This window comes from Vanessa atalanta, chromosome 27 (genome assembly GCF_905147765.1).
Source record: "Vanessa atalanta chromosome 27, ilVanAtal1.2, whole genome shotgun sequence".
Taxonomy (NCBI): domain Eukaryota; kingdom Metazoa; phylum Arthropoda; class Insecta; order Lepidoptera; family Nymphalidae; genus Vanessa; species Vanessa atalanta.
The window spans coordinates 3,363,522-3,384,340 of NC_061897.1; the positions used below are offsets into that span (position 1 = coordinate 3,363,522).

At 34.3% G+C, this 20,819-nt stretch overlaps 2 protein-coding genes across 5 annotated transcripts in view; both read left to right on the forward strand.

Annotated features, from left to right (window-relative positions):
* The window catches only part of LOC125074453 (cullin-1), a 42,056-nt gene extending 33,373 nt beyond the window's left edge, over positions 1-8,683 (forward strand). For all 4 annotated transcript variants that reach the window (XM_047685823.1, XM_047685824.1, XM_047685826.1 and 1 more), the window contains exons 13-21: positions 537-644; positions 1,537-1,608; positions 2,808-2,960; positions 3,847-3,965; positions 4,763-4,883; positions 5,747-5,847; positions 6,657-6,762; positions 7,306-7,419; positions 8,563-8,683. In XM_047685823.1, coding sequence (XP_047541779.1) covers positions 537-644; positions 1,537-1,608; positions 2,808-2,960; positions 3,847-3,965; positions 4,763-4,883; positions 5,747-5,847; positions 6,657-6,762; positions 7,306-7,419; positions 8,563-8,643 — 975 coding nt within the window. In that variant the 3' untranslated portion in view covers positions 8,644-8,683. The remainder of the gene's footprint in view (positions 1-536; positions 645-1,536; positions 1,609-2,807; positions 2,961-3,846; positions 3,966-4,762; positions 4,884-5,746; positions 5,848-6,656; positions 6,763-7,305; positions 7,420-8,562) is intronic.
* A 2,605-nt stretch (positions 8,684-11,288) lies between these two features.
* On the forward strand, positions 11,289-20,667 carry LOC125074454 (4-coumarate--CoA ligase 1-like). The gene is made up of 9 exons (XM_047685827.1): positions 11,289-11,482; positions 12,668-12,875; positions 14,919-15,273; positions 16,340-16,502; positions 16,815-16,954; positions 17,564-17,690; positions 18,296-18,517; positions 19,131-19,301; positions 20,209-20,667. Exons 1-9 carry the CDS (start codon positions 11,366-11,368, stop codon positions 20,332-20,334), a joined length of 1,629 nt encoding a protein of 542 aa, XP_047541783.1. The 5' UTR covers positions 11,289-11,365; the 3' UTR covers positions 20,335-20,667.
* The last annotated feature ends 152 nt before the right edge of the window (positions 20,668-20,819 follow it).

Here is a 20,819-nt window from a genome sequence, read left to right on the forward strand (position 1 = left end):
GCGTTTTTAATGTCGGTAAAGATGTTTTTGGAACCGAGGAAAATTATATTGTACAAATTTAATCAAAATATTCATTATTCAAGTAGGCTTTTTTACAAGCACTTTTGAATCATTTAATAAACTATATTAAGTAAAGCTACCACCCGGTTCGGAATGTAGATTCTACCGAGAAGAACCGACAAGAAACGCAGTAGTTACTCATTTTCAACATCTAAAAATACAGTCATGTTAGTTAAATACAATTATATATGAATGTTATATATCCTGCCTGGAAGTCAACAAGCATTAACTCCACGCTTTTTTATCATCAATATAATCTTGTATTGAATAATATGCCTTCTTTACCGATGTATTTTTTACGAATGATTTGAATTTATGAAACGGCAAAGTAAAAAAATATTGAACTCTTTTTTCAATAAATTCACACACTCATTCCTCCTTTGGCTGATCTCTATCTGGTTGTCTCGGTTTGACTGTGTTGTTGCTCACACTTGTTCATTTCCTACTCAGTAATAAGGTTATAATTTTATTTACAGATGGTAGTATTCAAGTACATTGAGGATAAAGATGTCTTCCAGAAGTTCTACAGCAAGATGCTAGCCAAACGACTCGTCCAACACATGTCAGCCAGTGATGATGCTGAGGTAGGATGATAATTATTATTTAAATCGTTTGTTCTGGTCAATTATCAAAGCACAGTTAGAACTACTGAGTCTAGAATGCTGGAATTTAGTACATTGATAAATAGATATCTTATAAAGTAAATATCTGCTAGGACTATTTGGAAATATTCACTTGGTGATAGGGCTTTGTGCAAGCCCGTCTGGGTAGGTACCACCCACTCATCAGATATTCTACCGCCAAATAACAGTACTCTGTATTGTTGTGTTCCGGTTAGAAGGGTGAGTGAGCCTGTGTAATCACAGGCACAAGGGATATAACATCTTAGTTCCCAAGGTTGGTGGCGCATTGGTGATGTAAGGAATGGTTAATATTTCTTACAGCACCTTTGTCAATAAAAAAATATATAAGTAAATATATATATCAACTTTAAAAAGGAAATTGAAAAGGTAAACTTTGTTTAATTTTACCCGTACCATTGATCAAATTATTATATATTATACTTGTTGTTGCTCGCGGTTTTGGGGTTGGTCGCTTAGTGCTATGTATATACATATAGCCTGTGTCCTCTCTTGGAGTTCAAACTTGCTTCATACCTTCGGTTTAGTCATTTGGCCGCGAAAGAGCAACGGACAGACAGAATTACTTTCGCGTATTATATTAGTATAAATAACGTGAATTAAATAGATGATTGCTTTTTTTTATTTAGCTTAGCTTACATTAACCTCACGTTATTCATGGCACTAAACAGGATATAAGTGGTGGGCGGTCCAATGAGAAACATAACTGGCAAATCATTAAAACGATATTGCAACTATATATTGTGTCGTACAAATTTATGTTTAACTTAAGAAATAAAATGATAGTCTATTTTTGTTTGTGTTTTGTTTTTTAATAAAATTGTTATCATTTCAGGCCTCGATGATCTCAAAACTGAAGCAAGCGTGTGGATTCGAATACACGAGCAAGTTACAAAGGATGTTCCAGGTCAGTATTGTTATTTAATTATTTACTTGGTGGTAAGAGCTGAGATGGCGCAGTGGTTAGATAGCGTGCATTTTAACCGATGATTGCAGATTCAAACCCAGCTAAGCATCGCTGAATTTTCATGTGCTTAATTTGTGTTTATAATTCATCTCATGCGCGGCGGTGAAGGAAAACATCGTGAGGAAACCTGCATATGTTTAATTTCAACGAAATTCTGCCACATGTGTATACACCAATCCGCATTGGAACAGCGTGGTAGAATATGATTCAAATCTTCTCCTCAAAGGGAGAGGAGGCCTTAGCCCAGCAGTGGGAAATTTACAGGCTGTTAATGTTGTTGGTGGTAGGATGGTATAATAATATCATTATATAACAATGGTAATTTCGTAGTAGGGCTTTGTATAAGCCTCTTTAGGTGGGTATCACCCACTCACATATTCTACCGCCACACAGTAATACTTAGTGTACTTGTACACCAGTTGGAATAGTGAGTTAGACAGTGTAATTATTGGCGCAAGAGATATTACATGTTAGTTTTCAAGGCTGGTTGTTGTGGCAATGTAAGGTATGGACTATGGTTTATATTTCTTGCAGTTGTATTGTCTATGGGCAGTGAGGACTGTTACACACTAATTAATTATCATTTAGTCCATTTGCCAGTATGCTTACCTATATTAAATGAAAATAGAAAATCCGAGTTTGTGTTTTTCATTTTAAGTGAAATTTATTTCTGTTTTAAACTTAGCATGTAACGTTTTCAAAGCAAAAATTATATATACAGTACATAGAAATATATATAGAACTTTCTAATTAGCTAAGAGAAAGACAATGCTCCCGTCAGATAGAAAAGTACTTTAATATTTAAATTTAGGTAATTAAAATTGTACTATTACTACGCTACCCCATTTACAAATGGAGTAACCAAGTCACCCTCTGGCAAACAAGAAACGGCAAAGGAAGTAGGGGTTGTCAAGTCAGGACAGCGGGACAATTCTGGATCAGAGTAGCAAGGGACAAGAGCTATTGGAAAAAATTGTAGGGGGTCTATGACAAAAGGCACACAGGGACAGGGACCTCTTGTAACCCCATGTTTAGGAATAAAGGCTTTTATTATTATTATTATTGAAAATCCAAACGAATAAAAATATTTTAAATTCTTGTACTAATTTTATTTAATTATTCTTTTATTTCGTATCCAGGATATTGGTGTATCAAAAGACTTAAACGAGAACTTCCGCAAGCACATGGCCAACAGCTCCGAACAACCTCTTCATATCGACTTCAGCATTCAAGTTCTATCGTCTGGTTCCTGGCCTTTCCAGCAATCGTCTAGCTTCCAGTTACCAACTGAGGTAAAATATATATATATATTCACAAATTACAAGATATGTTTGGAACGAAGTTGCTTTAGCTGTATGTTCTGTCTTAAATAATAGTAAAACTAATTATTGATATCTTATAAAGATGTTAGGGCGTTGATAGATTTGCTTAAAAAAATAAATTAGACCATAGACATGATCACTCTCTGGAAAGTCTGCTAAAACCGAATTTAAACAAATGTAGCTTCTAACTAACTAGCGACCCGCTTCACACGGGTGCAATACTGTCACTAAATATACTAACTAAAGAATGTCTTACAACGTTCACAGTTTTTCAGTCATTCGACAATACGAACCACTATGTCCCTGCGTTTTAAATCTGTAATATCTTCGAAAATATTCATTTAAATTACATGCTTTAATGGGCCATATTTAAGTTACTTCAGCCAGCATTTGCAATATAAGCGCAAAAAAAATGTTTATTTACGACATCACTTTGGAAACCTCTAAAATGAGCAGTGTTTCTCTACTATATTGTGCATGTATTATACATATAAAACCTTCATCTTGAATCAATCTATCTATTAAAAAAACCGCATCAAAATCAGTTGTGTAATTTTAAAGATCTAAGCATACATAGGGACTAACGGTAAGCGAATTTGTTCTGTAACTCTATAAAAAAGACAACAACTAACTAAACTTTTCCGTGTTTAAGATTTACTTGACTTTTAAACAACCGATGAATTGGTCAAGTGTGGCCGCAACTTTTGAAATACGTTGATAGTGGATATCGTTGTGCTCGGTCGTGAGTGTATTTCCTATTAGCACCAATGTCCAATGTTGAATAATGTTCTTCGTCCAAGTTTGGGACATTTGTGTTGTCCTTCTTTAATCATTTTTATTACTTGTTTGTCAACAGTTGGAGCGTTCGGTACACAGATTCACAACGTTCTATTCATCTCAACACTCGGGCAGAAAACTGAATTGGCTTTACAACATGAGTAAGGGTGAACTCGTGACCAATTGTTTTAAGAACAGGTGAGTTTATTTTTTTTTTTAATTTACAGACTCAAAGAGTGTAGGTTAAATACATTAAATATTATCAAATATATATATATACAAACTATATGTCTGATTGTATAAGTGTAGTATAAGTATTTAAATAAAATAAAAAAATAAAAAAAAAAACAAGTTATATTTTGCTAAGTAAGAAATATGAAAAATAGAGAAGGATTAGATTTTTTTTCCGAGCGATCCAATCTACTATAGACGGACAGATACTAGTGGCGCAGTTTTACTTTCAACTACTCTATATAGTCAAGTTAATCTTAATTATACATTTTTATATAATCGAAATGTTTAACACAAAACAATTATAATAATACGTTTTTTTTTTAAATCTTTGAATGAAAAAGTAAAAGTTTTTTCGTATGAGAGGTAATTTTCGGAACTAATAATCTAATTCTAAAAATATTTTCACTGGTAGAATGCTATATTATTCCTGATTACTATAAAAGTGGGTGTAAATTATAATTATACCATATAACTTCCTTGACTAATAAATTACACCCTTGCCAAACTTGGCAGGGTTTTCATCTTAATGATAAGTTTTTTTTATTTAGCTTTTCTTTGTTGTTTTTTTTTGTCTATCTATGACAGATTAAATCATTCACATTGTATCCTGTATGCAACAATAAAATGTATTAAATCGTTTATATTGTCTTTTGCATAGATTTGGTAATATTTAGAGCAACCAATTAAAATATTTTAATTTTGTATGAAGTAAAGTCTAATGTTTTTAATAGTTTGTTAACAAATACATTTTATATTCACAGATACACATTACAAGCGAGTACGTTCCAAATGGCGGTGCTGCTGCAGTACAACGACAACACGTCCTGGAGTGTGCGCCAGCTGGAACATCACACCGGGATCAAGGGGGACTTCCTCATACAGGTATGGAGGCCCTCATCCTAAGAGAATTTAAAATAGAAAGACTCTAGAGTTGCCATTATATAAATTTGCTGACAACCCTATCAGAATACATTTTATTACTCTTCCATCTTGATTTAAAGAAAAAAAAACAACCATTTTTAAAATTCATACTTAACTTAATTAAGTATGTAACTTGGTATCCAATGTCAATCTATGTAAGTTTAAATAAACCATAATTAAAAATTAACTATGGATACTGAATTTTCTTTTTCTTAATTTTGTTTTTTTTACTATTTTTTTAAATAATACAGACAAACAGGCACACTGGTCTCCTGATTCTAATTTGACACAAACACCCATACATATTCGCACTATGAGAAATATCATCCATTCCTTACATTGCGTTCTAACCACTGAGCCGAGATGGCCCAGTGGCTAGAACGCGTGCATCTTAACGATGATTTCGGGTTCAAACCCAGGCAGGCACCACTGAAATTTCATGTGCTTAATTTGTGTTTATAATTCATCTCGTGCTCGGCGGTGAAGGAAAACATCGTGAGGAAACCTGCATGTGTCTAATTTCAACGAAATTCTGTCACATGTGTATTCCGCCAACCCGCATTGGAGCAGCGTGGTGGAATATGCTCCAAACCTTCTCCTCAAAGGGAGAGGAGGCCTTTATCCCAGCAGTGGGACATTTACGGGCTGCTAATGTTACATCGCCAATGCCCAACCAACCTTGGGAACTCCCCTTCAAAACAATACCAAGTACTGCTGTTCGAAAGTAGAATATGTGATGAGTAGTTGGTATCTACCCGGACATCCTTGCACGAAGTTCAACGACCAACTAACTTGGTTTTTAATATTTATGTAATTATTCTCAGGTTCTACAAATCCTGCTGAAGGCGAAGTTACTCGTCTGTCAAGACGACGAGTCCGAGCTTATGGAGTCGTCGGTCGTCGAACTGTATTTAGGATATAAAAAGTAAGCATTGTTTGAAATATTATTACTGAGATAAGATCTTTTTTAGATAGATGTTGCTCATAATGTATCAATCTAAGCACGAGATTTAAGTCTTCTGTAAAAGATCAATAACTTTATCAAAATCCCTGACAGGAAAAAATTTATTTATCGATCGATTGAGATTTGGTCTGCCTTTAACATGAAAAATTAGTATTTGTTTCGGGGTCAATGTTGTAATTCTATATTGTTATCAATATATTGTACGAAGCTGTAGAAACTTTATATACTTGTGTATATCCGTACATTCATTCACAGACTTGCGAACACACACAGATATAATTCTAAAAATCTTTTATTTATCGGAATTTCAATTTTACCGTGATTACGCTTAGTGCAGATCTGTCTGTTAAGGTATCTTATTTTTTATTTTATTTTATTTTACAAGGATCTCCAACGTTAGTACACAAAAAACTTACACTAATACATTCACAAAACTTAACCTATATGCACTCACAATTATAGGAGAACACAACATGCTTCGTATTTTATAAAAATATCTTAAGACTAGACAGACATTATATTAGAGATATTGAAGACTTTACATAACATTTTTAATAGTAATAATTATAAAAATAAAACTTAAGGATAAAGGTATCACTTGCTTACCGTATTACTTTAGTTATAAAGAATATTACCAGTGATCTAGTGGTTTAACTTGATTAAGGAATCGTTATGTATATTGAAGAAATAAGAAAAAGTTAATGTGTTTTTAAATGATATAAATAAATAAATATATATTATAGTTTTAATAATTATAATTGCTTTCGCAGCAAAAAACTCCGAGTGAACATAAATATACCACTGAAAACAGAACTGAAAGTAGAACAGGAGGCGACGCACAAGCACATCGAGGAGGACCGCAAGATGCTCATACAGGTGAGAAAACGTTTAATTAATGTCCTGTAGTAGGATTGCAAATAATTAAACCGCACCGCTCCATTACGGGATAGACATGCAGCATGACACGTGCAGGTTCCCCCGCGATGTTTTCTTCCGACGAGTATGAGGGTTACCTGATGGTAAGGGGCTCCCGCCCGTCCATAGACAATGGCGCTGTAGGAAATATTAAACATTCCTTACATCGGTTGGCGGTGCATTCCTTGGGGAAAAAAATTGCATATATCTCTTTTACCATCATCAATCATGATAGGAGATTAATATAAGACGCTGACGCAATAGTCCCTGAGAAAAGATATACATTTAAAAAGTATTAATTCAAACTGAAATTGAGCATTTGGAATGTGAATGGTGATTACTTAGGTTATGCTGTAGTTATCGACCCTCTCGGCTCATGAATAGAGACATCATAATGTAAAAAACATACTCGCAATCCGGGAAGCGTGATAACGAACAAGAGAGTTACATCTAAATAACGCATAACATGATATAAGTATGTGAAAGTGTTCTTTCATCCGACAGGCTGCCATAGTGAGGATTATGAAGACGAGGAAGACTCTAAAACATCAACATCTCGTCGTGGAGGTACTGAACCAGCTGTCTTCGCGATTCAAACCGAGAGTGCCGGTCATAAAGGTGAAATATAATGTGTTTTTTTTTTTAAATATACGAATGCTAAAACCCGCTTATATTAAATTCAGGTCTTTTGTCCAATCTTTGTGTAAATAACCAGACACATACACACATACATCACATTCGCTACACACGAACACACATGCATTTTCACACTTTCTTCATCGTTAATTTGAATTCATTATTAATTTCAATTATCTTTTCTATATTTATATTAATTTTTTTTTATATGACACACACACACACATGTTATGGAAGAGTGGGTTCTGAGTTTGTATTATGTTCACTAGAGAGTCGCAACCTTAAATATGCTAATCTCTATTCCAACCATAAAAGGAAAAAAGTCAAATAAACAACATTTGACAGCAAACTGACCCGATATCATTGGGCGAGAGCTTGATTAATCTATGATATTCACTATATCTGTTATCGGTATTTTGGCAGTAAAATTAAAGTGGATACAAGTGGTTAAGTGTAAAAGTGTTGTATTATAAATAAAGATAGATTAATCATAAACTCTTGAAGTGCACAATATAGCTGAGTCATTAACAAATCGAATGAAATACGTTTTACTGATCGTTTTCTCAAAGAAGACCGGCCAAATACACGAGGCATATTATTGTGCACAACTGTTTGCGCCAACAAAAACAAAACAAAAAACAAGTACACTTAAATATTCCGATGTGACGGCAAATCCGGTACGATCAGAAAATAGTTCATTCGTAAAACCAAAGGTTTTAGCGTGCTTTCCCTGACACGGATCCCACACACTGACAAATTCCAGATTGTTACTGAGAATTTTTTGTCAGAAAAATCCGATATTTTTTTATCGGCCCGAGATAGGGGCCTATAGACAATAGAGCAATGAGGCAGTTACATACGGTGTCTGTATGTAACTGCCTCATTGACAGACATACAAAACGCCATTTCTTTAACGAAATATGACAGATTACTTAAATCTTTCCAATGAAACCTCCTATCAAGGTCTAAGTTGTAATAATAGTGTATTAATATTTACTTCGAAATGTTGAAATCTTTCAGTATGAATATACTTCTGTATGACTGGTACAAAACCTTCGAGAAGTTTCGAGAAGAAGAACCTACTTTCGTGATTTCTAATATATTTTATCTTATTATTTGTTTCAGAAATGTATCGATATTTTGATAGAAAAGGAATACTTAGAGCGCACCGAGGGGGAGAAGGACACATACAGTTATTTAGCGTGATCGCCTAACCGCATAATAAATAAACTATAACTATTATCTACGGCTGAGTTTTATTTTATGTACAATTCGATCAAATCTTATCTATTCCCCTATTCTAGATAACATAATAAACAAAAGTGACAACCATACGCCCAGGACGAAAAGCGGCCTTTCGTGGGACTTCAAAGGATCCGCTTGTAGTTTGACTTTGTCCGTAATCAGTATGTGTGCGTTCAAAAAGGTTGAATTTTGCTAACACATGATTGTTGAATTTATTATCTAGTACTTGTTTTTGCACCTGGTGGTAACCATTTGGTATTAGATGGCCAGTACGTCTACCTAAATGAAATAAAAAAAGACACATTCTGTATAGATATAGAAATAAAAGCATTACACAAAATAATCACATTGATATTTTTAAGTTTTCTTATCGACATATAAATCCAAATATACTATATGTAGCATATTTTATCAATATGCTTATCAAGCGTGAATTTGTTTACGAGTTGTATTTGAAATATGGGGTTTATGATAAAATCGTTATTTTTACTTGTAGGTAACATTACATTAATAATTATCAAGATAGTCTTTAAACTCTCTTATAATTTGGTAATATTTACAATATTTAATGCTTTCCTGCTATCGTCACAGCAAAACTTGAGATTATTAAAAGCGATCAATTTTTTTTTTTTATGGTATAGGGGGCAAACGAGCAGGAGGCTCACCTGATGGAAAGCGACTACCACCGCCCATGGACATCTGCAACACCAGGGGGGTTACAGGTGCGTTGCCGGCCTTTAAGAAATAAGTACGCTCTTTTCTTGAAGGTTCCCAAGTCGTATCGGTTCGGAAAAACCGCCGGCGAAAGCTGGTTCCACAGAGTGGTTGTGCGAGGCAGAAAATGCCTTAAAAATCGCGCTGTTGTGGATTTACGGACATCTAAGTGGTGTGGGTGAAATTTAGAATTTTGTCGAGATGTCCGAAGATGGAATTCAGCTGCCGGGATTAATCCAAACAATTCCTCGGATCACTCCCCGTGGAAAATTCGGTAGAAGATGCAACATCTCTACGCAACCCCAAAGGATCGTGCAGATCAGAAAGGGCTTGATCGTCGATAATTCGAGCTGCTCTACGTTGGATACGGTCAAATGGAAGGAGCTGGTACTGGGGAGCACCCGCCCAGAGGTGAGAGCAGTACTCCATGTGAGGCCGAATTTGCGCCTTGTATAGTCTTAGGCGATGGGCCGATGTGAAATACTGTCTTGCCTTGCTGAGCACACCAAGCTTTTTTGATGCCAATTTGGCTTTGCCTTCCAGTTGACCGCGGATCAATTGCATCATTTATAAAAACGTTAAAAAGTACGGGTCCGAGATGAGAGCCTTGTAGTACACCTGAAGTTATTGGTACAAAACTAAAAGTGAATTCTATAATTGTTACAGCATATGATTTATTACAGTGATGAAATTTAAAGCTGTAAATCACTGTAAAAAGAAATATTAGAAATTATTTCCCATGTGAGATGTGGTCGAATGCTTTGAAATAATTAATTATTGAATTCTACTATGTAACGTGACTAGTAAAAATAGTCTCCACACTCAACACTATAGAAAATTACAGGAGTATGAATTATTGACTTAACATTACTGGATTTATTATTTTTTTATTGATATACGAAAATTTCAAATTACTTACTTGCAGCCAAAAAATAAGTGATATCCTGAGCTCTTGGGTTATTATCGTCCTAACTCCCAGCATAAGCTTCAGACTTAATTAGAGGGAATGTATAGTATTAGTAATTCTTTAAACGGACATTGATACATTATGAAAAAAAAAAAAAACAGAATTTAAAGACAAACTGCTGATTTATATAGAAAATTCACACTAATAGGAGATACACCTTGCTCGATTGAGCGTTAACGATAAGCTTCACATCTGTGCTCGCAGGTCCGTTCAGTAAAACATCTCATACTAATTATTAGCACTGATTTACGAGTATTAGGCGAAAGATAAGTTCCATAGGCTATGCTTAATGGCTAAGGACTATTAGCGATTAAAGCGTATTGATTACGTTAAAATAGCAAAAATTTTCTTCATAGTTAAGATGAGGGTTCCATTAGAATTTTGATACTTTAAATTCTAATATATATAAAAACAACTTGTGCTTATGAGGAAATAAAGCTTAAATTGACAAATTCAAAAGGTACTTTCCATATAGCATCTGGAGAAGAAATGCAATATATTATAGAGGTTAACATATTTGTTTTAAGTTTTCCGGTATCCGTTAATCATTGTCGAGAAAAAAGAAAATCAATCTAATTCAAATGCATTCATTTGACGTATATCCGCTGATATGAACATATATTTTCAATATATACATTAAATGATTGAACATACAGATACAGAAGTAGTCTAGACGTGTTTTGTTTAATTTTGAATCAATGTTATTGACCTCTAACATAGAACGTCACAATATAAAAAGTTTAAAAAAAAAATCAAGTACCTCATATATCAGCTTCATATGATATTTGTAAAACTAAATTGAAATTATTCACATTATTAAATCATAATATTGTGTAATAAAGCAATATTAATTATATCGTACGATCGTGGTATAATCACCGGTTACAATCGTATAGACAAGACAGTTATGAGTCGGCCAAACAAATCCAGTCCGTCATTGAATATCAACCAGTAAAACGCCAGTGTGAATTGCGACGCCGTGTTATCGAGACCACTTTGACAATGCTTAAAAATCCAAAATACATTTACGGTCCATCAGATCGCTTGATACCGGCCAATATAAACTTTGGTGATTTTATGTTAAAGAAAATAAACGAAAATAGCGATAAAATCGCATTGGTAAGTGCTAATTTATATTACGACATGTTTGAAACATAGTTAGTAATGCTTATAGTCTGATCGTTTTGTTGTTTCACTGTACAAATGGTAAACAACTAAATACACAGACTGAATATTACCACAGATAATTTAAATATTATTTGTACGTTCTAAAAAGGTTACATACAAAATACATCCTGGTCCTTATCGTTATATTTTTTTTTACTTGATTAAACTTCGCCGCAATCAAAGTTGATAGATCTTCATAGTTGTATATTTATATTATTTAAACATTAATATTTACACATTTACGTAATCCAGTGGGTTGATAACGATCCAAAAATTTTTTTTTTGTTTAATTTCCATTTATTCTTTATGTCGTACTAAGTCGTAATGAACCGCGGTGAAATTTGCTGTAAACCTTAGGAAAACGGATCTGTGACAAACTTGGAACATCAACAGGTTTTACTTTTATGCACTCTTGTAAACTAAACTTCGTAATTACGATAATCTCATCGCAGTATTATTTAATGCGTCATGATAATGGGAATGGTCTTCACCAATGTAAATTTTTGATAAAATTTAACCGCCCTTGTGACGTTGTAACCTAAGTGAAAGAGGAAGCTTTAATAATAATTTTATGAATGTATTTACGTTTACTTTTATAGTAAGTAGGTACTCACTAATATATGTATATTCTACCTCTTATGTAGTAGTTAGGTACTTGTGCGAGTCTCGCAAGGATTGAATGTAGACCCTCTACATCAAACATTTATATTGAAGAAAATATATACAAAAAAAAGAAAAAAATTGAGCGAATGCGCGTCACACATTGAATTTAGAATTAGATCGATTCGTATGAACTCTTTTTTAAATAAAACATTTTTAAACAACCTTTAAATGTCCCTTTTCTCGGCTATGGGTTCCTCTTCCTTTGAGAAGAAGGTTTGCAGCTTATTCCACCACGCTTCTCCTAAGCGGGTTGGTGCATACACATACAATTTCATTGAAATTAGACACACGAAGGTTTTTCTTCAAGGAAGACGAGGTAGCACGAAATGAATTATAAAGGCTAATTAAGCACACGAAAATTCAGTGGTGCTTATCCGGGTTTGAACCCACAATCATCATCATTGTTGTTAAGTAGCTATTATGGAAATAACTAATTAAGTTTATTGTAGTTTGTTTTATTCAATCCTTCCTTAGATAAACGGGTCTACACATGAACAACAGACGTACCATCAACTTCAACAGGAAGCTATAAATCTCGCTGTCTCCCTCACACACTTAGGTGTTAAAAAAGGAGACGTGATCGCCATAAGTTCAGAAAATCGAAGAGAATTCTGGAGTACTTTGATTGGAAGTTCGTGCACAGGAGCTATCGTTACCACTATTAATGTTGGATATACAAATGGTAGGTGAGCTTTGATATAAATATTACTTACAAAATCCGATAGATATTATCCTGTCTGTTATATGAAACTTTAATCTAAAATACTTCCGTACGTTATGGTAAGTGGTCACCACCGCCCATAGAAAATGGCGCTTTAAGAAACCTTGGGAACTAAGATGTTATGTCCCTTGCACCTGAAATTTAATTAACTCACTTACCCTTCAAACCGAAACCCAACAATGCTAAAATTGCTGTTAGACGATACAATAACCGATGGCTAGGTGGTACCTACCCAGACGAGCTTGCAAAATGCCCTACCACCAAGTTATCTACACCTAACTCGCTTCGCTGTATTATCAAAGGTCATTGGTGTAGTATCATTAATGAGTTATTGTCTTGTATACTGTTTTTACTACAGAGTCTAGCATAAGCCCTACTCTAAAATACTCGTAACTTTCTGACGTCCTGTAATCATTTACTACTTATTACAAATTATTATATTCCTAACAATAGGGACTATATAATCTACTATGCTTGAAAAAGTACTTCAAAACGTTGATTTTCCTAATACAAAATTATGTATGTCGGCAAAATAGACACGCTTTCTTGCCACAAAATTAAATTAAATTGTTAACCTTTTTTATTCCCGCAAAAACGCCGTCAGTCATTTTGATGACGATGATTAAGTATTCTTAATAATATCGCAAGCCAATTTTCATCTATTATCTCTGATAATAAGAGATAATATCGCACAAAGTTGTTAAAATAAACTTAAATATATTTTCGTTTCCTTTATGACTATAATGACTTGATATTCTTGTTTGATATCTGCTTTATCAAAGATAATACAATGTATTTGTTTAAATAGCTCTTTATTTATCCGTAGTCATTGTTCTGATGTTTGACTTTCAAACAACAAAACCGTTGAACTTTGGAATATCTCCAATTATACAATTTGATTGTTTTTATCAGGGGAGGTGAGGCAAGTCAGTGAAGATGGTTACAACTGATGAATTGCGAGATAATAATTACCTTATTTGATTGGTCTCTGATTAACATTAAGGTCCGATGTTTTGGTTTTAAATATTTTTTAAAAAGACCAGATTGAGTTCGTTGTTATTTCATAATTCCTTAGACGAGCTGTTAAATTACAAGTAATTTAAGTGGTAAAGTAAAAAGAATATTTCTAAAAAGAGGTCTATTTTTCTAGACATATTGGTAAAGTTCATTGTCATATCGTAGATCCCCAGATGAGGTGCTAAATTGCATTATTTAATGCAAAATTAAAATATATATATATATTTTTTAAAATACATACCTGTATTACGTTTAACAATAATGCCGTTAACGGACTTATCATAGACCTATTGATTACTGTTTAGCAATTCCTCAGATGATGTGTTAAATTTGCACAAGTCATTGATACGACTAATTCTGTGCAAAATATAAAATGTTAGGGAATACAGCGGGAAATCTTCGCCTGTATTGTCCCGTTCAGATTCGAGAATTGCATAAACAAAGTGATAAGAAGTGATTATTACAATACGCGTCGTGTAACATTACCAATCAATCAATTTGTCCGTCAGTGTAAAAACTACTGAATCCATTGCAAGCGTATGTCCATATTGTATCTTAAAATGTTACATTAAAAGGTTTCTCTCTTGGAGACGGAGCGCCTTCAACAATCCTCTCCCATGAATAACAAATTCTCTGGGCGAAAAAGAACCAGACCTCCTGTCAGCCATTGGAAATAAGGGATACATAATAATTAGTAGTACTGTCCAGTAAAGTCCCAACGATGGGCAAACACGTCCTCTCATATTTAAGAAGCTTGACAGACTCATGTCCGAGAAGTCGTAGTAGATGGAACGTCATTACTATTAAATTTTTATATGGTTTTATTTTTTGAGTCATATCATGCTTAGTTTTGAAAGATTAGACGAGACTTTGTTCTACAAGTACGAATAGATCCATTATAGTGTAGCGGCGACGTGGAATGATCTCCAAAGCTTCGACTTAATAATAATTACTAGTTATTTAAAAAAAAACGTTTTTCATTTTCAGATGAACTCAAACACGTTATGTCGATTTCAAAACCGAAATATATATTTTGTTCACCCTTCGCTTACAAAACGCATATGAAGATATACAAGAACCTCAGTCACTTAAAGCAGATCTTCATATTCGGTGATGAGAGTCCTTCAAATACAATTTTATACAAAGATTTAGCAATAGCAAGTAACGATAAAACTAATAACGTTAAGCGTTACAAAATAACGCGTAACGTTACATTTGAGGAGTTCCAAGTGGTAGATGTTGAAGGACAAAATGACGTAGTATTAATATTATACTCATCGGGAACAACAGGATTGCCGAAGGGAGTGATGTTGACCCATCTTAATGTCATAACGTTATGCTCGTAAGTACTATTTGTATATTTTTTAACTGCTTCTGGAACTCTGGAATCTGGAAATGTGGAACCTTAAACCAGTGTCACCTATGTATCTGTAGCATTTAAATACCTACTCAAACACGCACCAAATTTTATCAAAATTTGTCAAGCTGGTTAGAAGAAGCGCAATGACACACACACACAAATGAATAAATATAAAGATGTATATATACAAATCGCGCCCCGGGTGCGATACCGTCACTTTTGCGAAAATGCAATTTTTTCAGGAGAAGCATTTAAAATTTTGATATTCTCCCAGCGTCGCCGTGATTCGCGCCAAAACCATAATGACACTCACGCCATCTTACGGAAACTATGTGTTACGGTTATTGCACCAAGTAAAGAGTTTCTTCAGGACATTACGCATTTTAATATTTTTTTCAATCATTGCAAAAGTGACGGTCTCGCACCGGGCGTGCGATATATTCGTCTCACAAAAAAAAACTCTAAGAAATGGACGACTCCTTAAATTTGGATAGGATGTTGTCATTTCTGTAAGCCTTTTTTGGGAATATTGGTATAACATGACTGAGTGGGATTTTGAATGAGATACGATATATACAGACAGACATAATCAATAGCTCAACTGAATATAATGTCACAAGTGTGTGTCCAAATAGAAGTACACTCGCTATTCTTTCACCAGAAAGAGTTCAGACATTTGAGGCGTTTCGTGATTTCGTTGCATCGATAAATACGACCTTCCAAAGTCCAAGCCGTGATTTCAATCCAGGGTTTAAGTATCACAAGACCCAATACCTAACCGCTAAAATAACGGGGCCCTGCTAAATCAAATTGTGGTCTGCGACGCAATGTGAAAGTTTGTCCAAAGGCCTAATATGTTATAGAATGAGCCCGTCAAGAATTATCAGTATAAGTCTGTCCAATAATACCCTGGACTTAGATCATTAGAGGACCAATGGAGAGCCCGGGATCTTTCTAGACTATGATTGTGAAGGAATAAGGAGTGCCCTGTATTTGCGTACACATACATTAACTAAATAATATTTTTCAACTTTTACTTTCTTTACAGCCCTAGTTTTGTTTTACCACCATTGAAGCCATTAAATATCACTCCATGGTACCACTCAATGGGACTTATCAGTACTTTAGCGAACTTTTGCAAGGGAGTCACGTCAGTTTACCTGCCCAAGTTCGAGGTGGAATTATACTTGAAGACTATTGAAAGATATGAGGTAAAATGTTATCGCTTCGCAGTAAAAGGCTTCGCAGACTCACTAATTATTCGACCCAAAAGGTCTTATACTTTGTGAGGCCATGTTTTGATCTGAACTGCAATGAACATAACAACGATAGGTGTTCATTTGTAATCTAAGGAACAAGGAGTTATTTTTGAAGAAATATTCTTTATTTGAAAAAAATATTTAAATCGATTTCGAACTTAAAATTAAATGTAAAGCAACCAACGATTCCGAGATTTCCAAGAATGTATATCTAATTAAATTTATTCGTCAACATATATGAACTGCACGATTTTTCGTTAACAGATTTCCCAGTTGGCGGTAGTGCCTGCAATGCTAATCGCTTTGTGCAAATCAAATTTGAAATATGACACTAGTTCTGTCCAGATTATATTCTGTGGAGCTGCACCTTTATATGAAGAAACCGCGGAGGCTGTTAAGCAAAGGTAGTAATCGCATATTATATCACTTGGATACTAATTTAAGTTACTTGGTGGGTTTGCATCGTATACTCATCACTAATTCTACAACCAAAAAGCATTACTTAGTATCGTTGAGTGCAAGTTGGAAAGGTTATTAGCCAGATTAACTATTGGAACAATAGGAACAAGGGTCGTAACACCTTAGTTTCCAAGGTTGATAACGTATTTGCAATGGCGGTTTATATTTCTTAATATGCCGATGTCTATGAGCACTCTTTAATTACTGTTATTTGGTTCATGTGCGCCTCCTAAGTTTATAGTTTTTTAATTTTAGCTTTGCCAGTATTTTTAGCTCATACAAACTATGATATGATGGTTTTATTTCCCGGTCATTTTCAACAGATATTTGTCAACTGTGCAGCCGTTGTGTACAGTGCACAAGAACGCAATCATAGAGCCACTTTTGTTTCCCAACTCACATAATCCAATGGGAAAACAATCCGATTTAAGGATCGTTTACAGATTTTTTTATAATATCAAATAAACGTATGTTTGGTTTCCTGTATACATTATAATATAACACTAGTCATATATTACAATAAATTTATGGATTTAATACAAAACCAATTTTAGATTTCCGAGTGCACAGGCTATCCTTCAAGGCTACGGGATGACAGAAACGACTCTTGCTATTTCGGTCAACTTTAATCCAGACAAAATCGGTAGTGTTGGATCGGTAATCTCTCATACTGTTGCTAAGGTAAGTGTTTTTTTTATGACCTAAAAAAAGTTAACTATATATATACTAGTTGTCGCCCCCGGTTTCTGTCGTGTTTTGGGGGTTGTTCGCCAGGTGTTAAGTGTTTCAAAGCCTGTTCTAGCTGTCCTAGCTGTTCTAGCTTGCGTCATATCAAATTCGTTTCCCGTGAAAGCTTGGTTAGAACGCGTGCATCTTAACCGATGATTTCGGGTTCAAACCCAGGCAAGCACCACTGAATTTCATGTGCTTAATTTGTGTTTATAATTCATCTCGTGCTCGGCGGTGACGGACAACGTCGTGAGGAAACCCGCGTGTGACAAATTTCAACACGAAATTCTGCCACATGTGTATTCCACCAACCCGCATTGGAGCAGCGTGGTGGAATATGCTCCTAACCTCAAGGAGAACCTCAAAGGGAGAGGAGGCCTTAGCCCAGCAGTGGGTAATTTACAGGCTGCTAATGAAAGCTTAATAGATAGATTTACTTTTGCATTTATAATATTAGTATACATTAGTACAGAATCTTTTTTTACAGCTCATATTAATGGTGAACTTATGAATCGTTGATTTATTTTAATAGATTTTGTCGACGTTTGCTATTACAGGTCGTGAACCCAGAAACGAGAGAGCCTCTCGGTCCTAATGAAAAGGGGGAAATATGCGTCAAAAGCATTATGGGTATGAAAGGCTATGTAGGAAAGGACAGACGTGATGATTTCGATGATGAAGGTTTCATTAAAACCGGTGACATTGGCTACTATGATGAAGAAGGATATTTGTACATCGTTGATCGATTAAAGGAACTCATTAAATACAAAGCATATCAGGTGAGTTGAAGAGTTATTTTTTAATTATAGGTAGGCAGACATTGGTGATATCAGAAATAGAAACCTTACATCGCCGAAGAGTTACTATACAAAATTTTGGAGCTAAGATGTTGTCTCCTTTATGGTTTCTGTTAGCCGGTAGGAATATCTGATAGGTACCAAGTATCTTAAACATTAAATCAGTGATTTAGATCGTGAAATTAGCGCATTCAAACAAACTCTTCGACTTCATAATATTGAAAGTAGATAGCGCTTGAATCTTATCTGATAATTATTGTTTACAAGCAGTTTAGGTATTACAATCTTATATATATATAAATAATTATATATGTAGTTGTTTATGAGACATCCTTGTTCATAACTAATACGTTACTTAGGTAGTAATTACTTTTTGCTACATTTTTTTAAGAGTAGATACTTAATAGAATATACTCAAAGTAGTATTTTATTAATTTTCATTTAATAGTTAGTATTAATTATTGGGAATTGATGTGTTAATTTATTGGTCAAACTATTCTAGATTAACTAAACCATTAGTTGCCAAATCTATTACAATTTAGCTAGATTAAGGGTTTAGTATATTGGGAATAAATGTTTTATAAATGAATTTCAGGTACCACCAGCAGAGATAGAAGCAGTGCTCCTCAAAAACCCTGACATCCGAGACGCAGGTGTGATAGGTATTCCACATCCAACCGCTGGGGAGGTACCTCTAGCGTTCGTCGTGTTACAACCCGGGAAAACCCTTACAGAGAAAGATGTTCAAGACTTCGTCGCTGAACGGGTATGTTGAAATATACCATTAATTGATATAAGAATAACAGGTAATAGATCCAGGCGACTCTCTGCCTGACAGACAAAGAAACCATTAGAAATATATCAAATCATTAAAAAATAGTAAAATTATCTATGTGTCTCATTATCTTTGATTCGATCTGTTGTTAACGATTTAACGATCACAATCTAAATGCAAACACGTTTGTTAATGAAACTGCCACCGATTCCAATGGCTTTAAATTAAGTTACATTTAATAACTGAACTTGAATTGACCTTGAAATCATTGTAATGTATATTTATTACCACAAATAAATGCCGAGAGAGCCGAGATGTTCCAGTGTTTAGAACTCGTGGAGCTTTTTTTTAAGGAATTGGGTGGCGGCCTAGCGTATGGGCCACCTGATGGTAAGTGGTCACCACCGCCCATAGACAAAGGTGCTGTAAGAATTATTAACCATTCCTTACATCCAACCTTGGGAACTAAGATGTTACGTCCCTTGTGCCTGTAGTTACACTGGCTCACTCACCCTTCAAACCGGAACACAACAATTCTGAGTACTGTTGCTTGGCGGTAGAATATCTGATGTGTGGGTGGTACCTACCCAGACGGGCTTGCACAAAGTCCTACCACCAAGTAAACTATAAGAGTGGTACTTGTTCTTCTGACTTCTTTCTTTCTTCTTACTTCTGACTGCATCGAAAATTTCCATTATTTTCGATTAATATTTTATGTGTCTAATTTTAATAAAAAAATTGTTACATGAGTATCGACCAAAATGCATTGAAACAGTAGAATAAGCTCCCGACCACCATCAAGGAAGAGGAGACCTTAGCCCAGCAGTGGGATATGTACAGGCCTACCTTACCTAAATAAATACCTATTACATTAAAGTAATTATGAATATCCTTTCAGCTCTCAAATCCTAAGCATCTTCGTGGTGGAGTCAAATTCATAAACGAAATACCGAAGACCCAAACTGGCAAGATATTAAGAAAGGATTTAAGAAAAATGGCTAAATCCGCCAAAAGTAAACTCTAATGCTATACATATAAAGTCCTTTTTACGTTGATTTTAAAAGGTTATTGAGTTTGATTTCAAACGAATCTGAAAAATACTATAATTTTTCATTTTTTTTTTATAGTGTTGTATGTTGAGAATTGTATATTTTAATAGAAATTATTCAAACATGTAATCCCTATGGGGTCGATAATATTTGATAGGTGATTAAGACTGCTATGAAATTGATAATAATATTATTAATTTCAATATGAATTAAAAAAATATATAATAATAAATGAGATATTTTTTTAAGTTTGGAAGCGGTTTCTAGTAATAAGTCAAAATTACTTCTTAAATAAATTATTTTTTAATTTTCTGTTCTTGTCATTTCAAAATATTAGTATTTAGAATGTTTGATTATTAAAATACTAACGGCTAATATTCAAATTAAGAATACAATTAAAATAAAGGTATATTGAAAATAAATTAATAAAAACAATTGGGAATGAATGAATGTACGAAAT

What these genes read in the sequence shown, in the direction of transcription:
- LOC125074454 (XM_047685827.1), top strand. Translation starts at nt 11,366, where the DNA reads ATGCTTAAAAATCCAAAATACATTTACGGTCCATCAGATCGCTTGATA. An exon ending in TAATGTTGGATATACAAATG is followed by an intron (nt 12,876 to 14,918) that starts GTAGGTGAGCTT and finishes TTTCATTTTCAG; the next exon opens with ATGAACTCAAACACGTTATG. An exon ending in AATGTCATAACGTTATGCTC is followed by an intron (nt 15,274 to 16,339) that starts GTAAGTACTATT and finishes CTTTCTTTACAG; the next exon opens with CCCTAGTTTTGTTTTACCAC.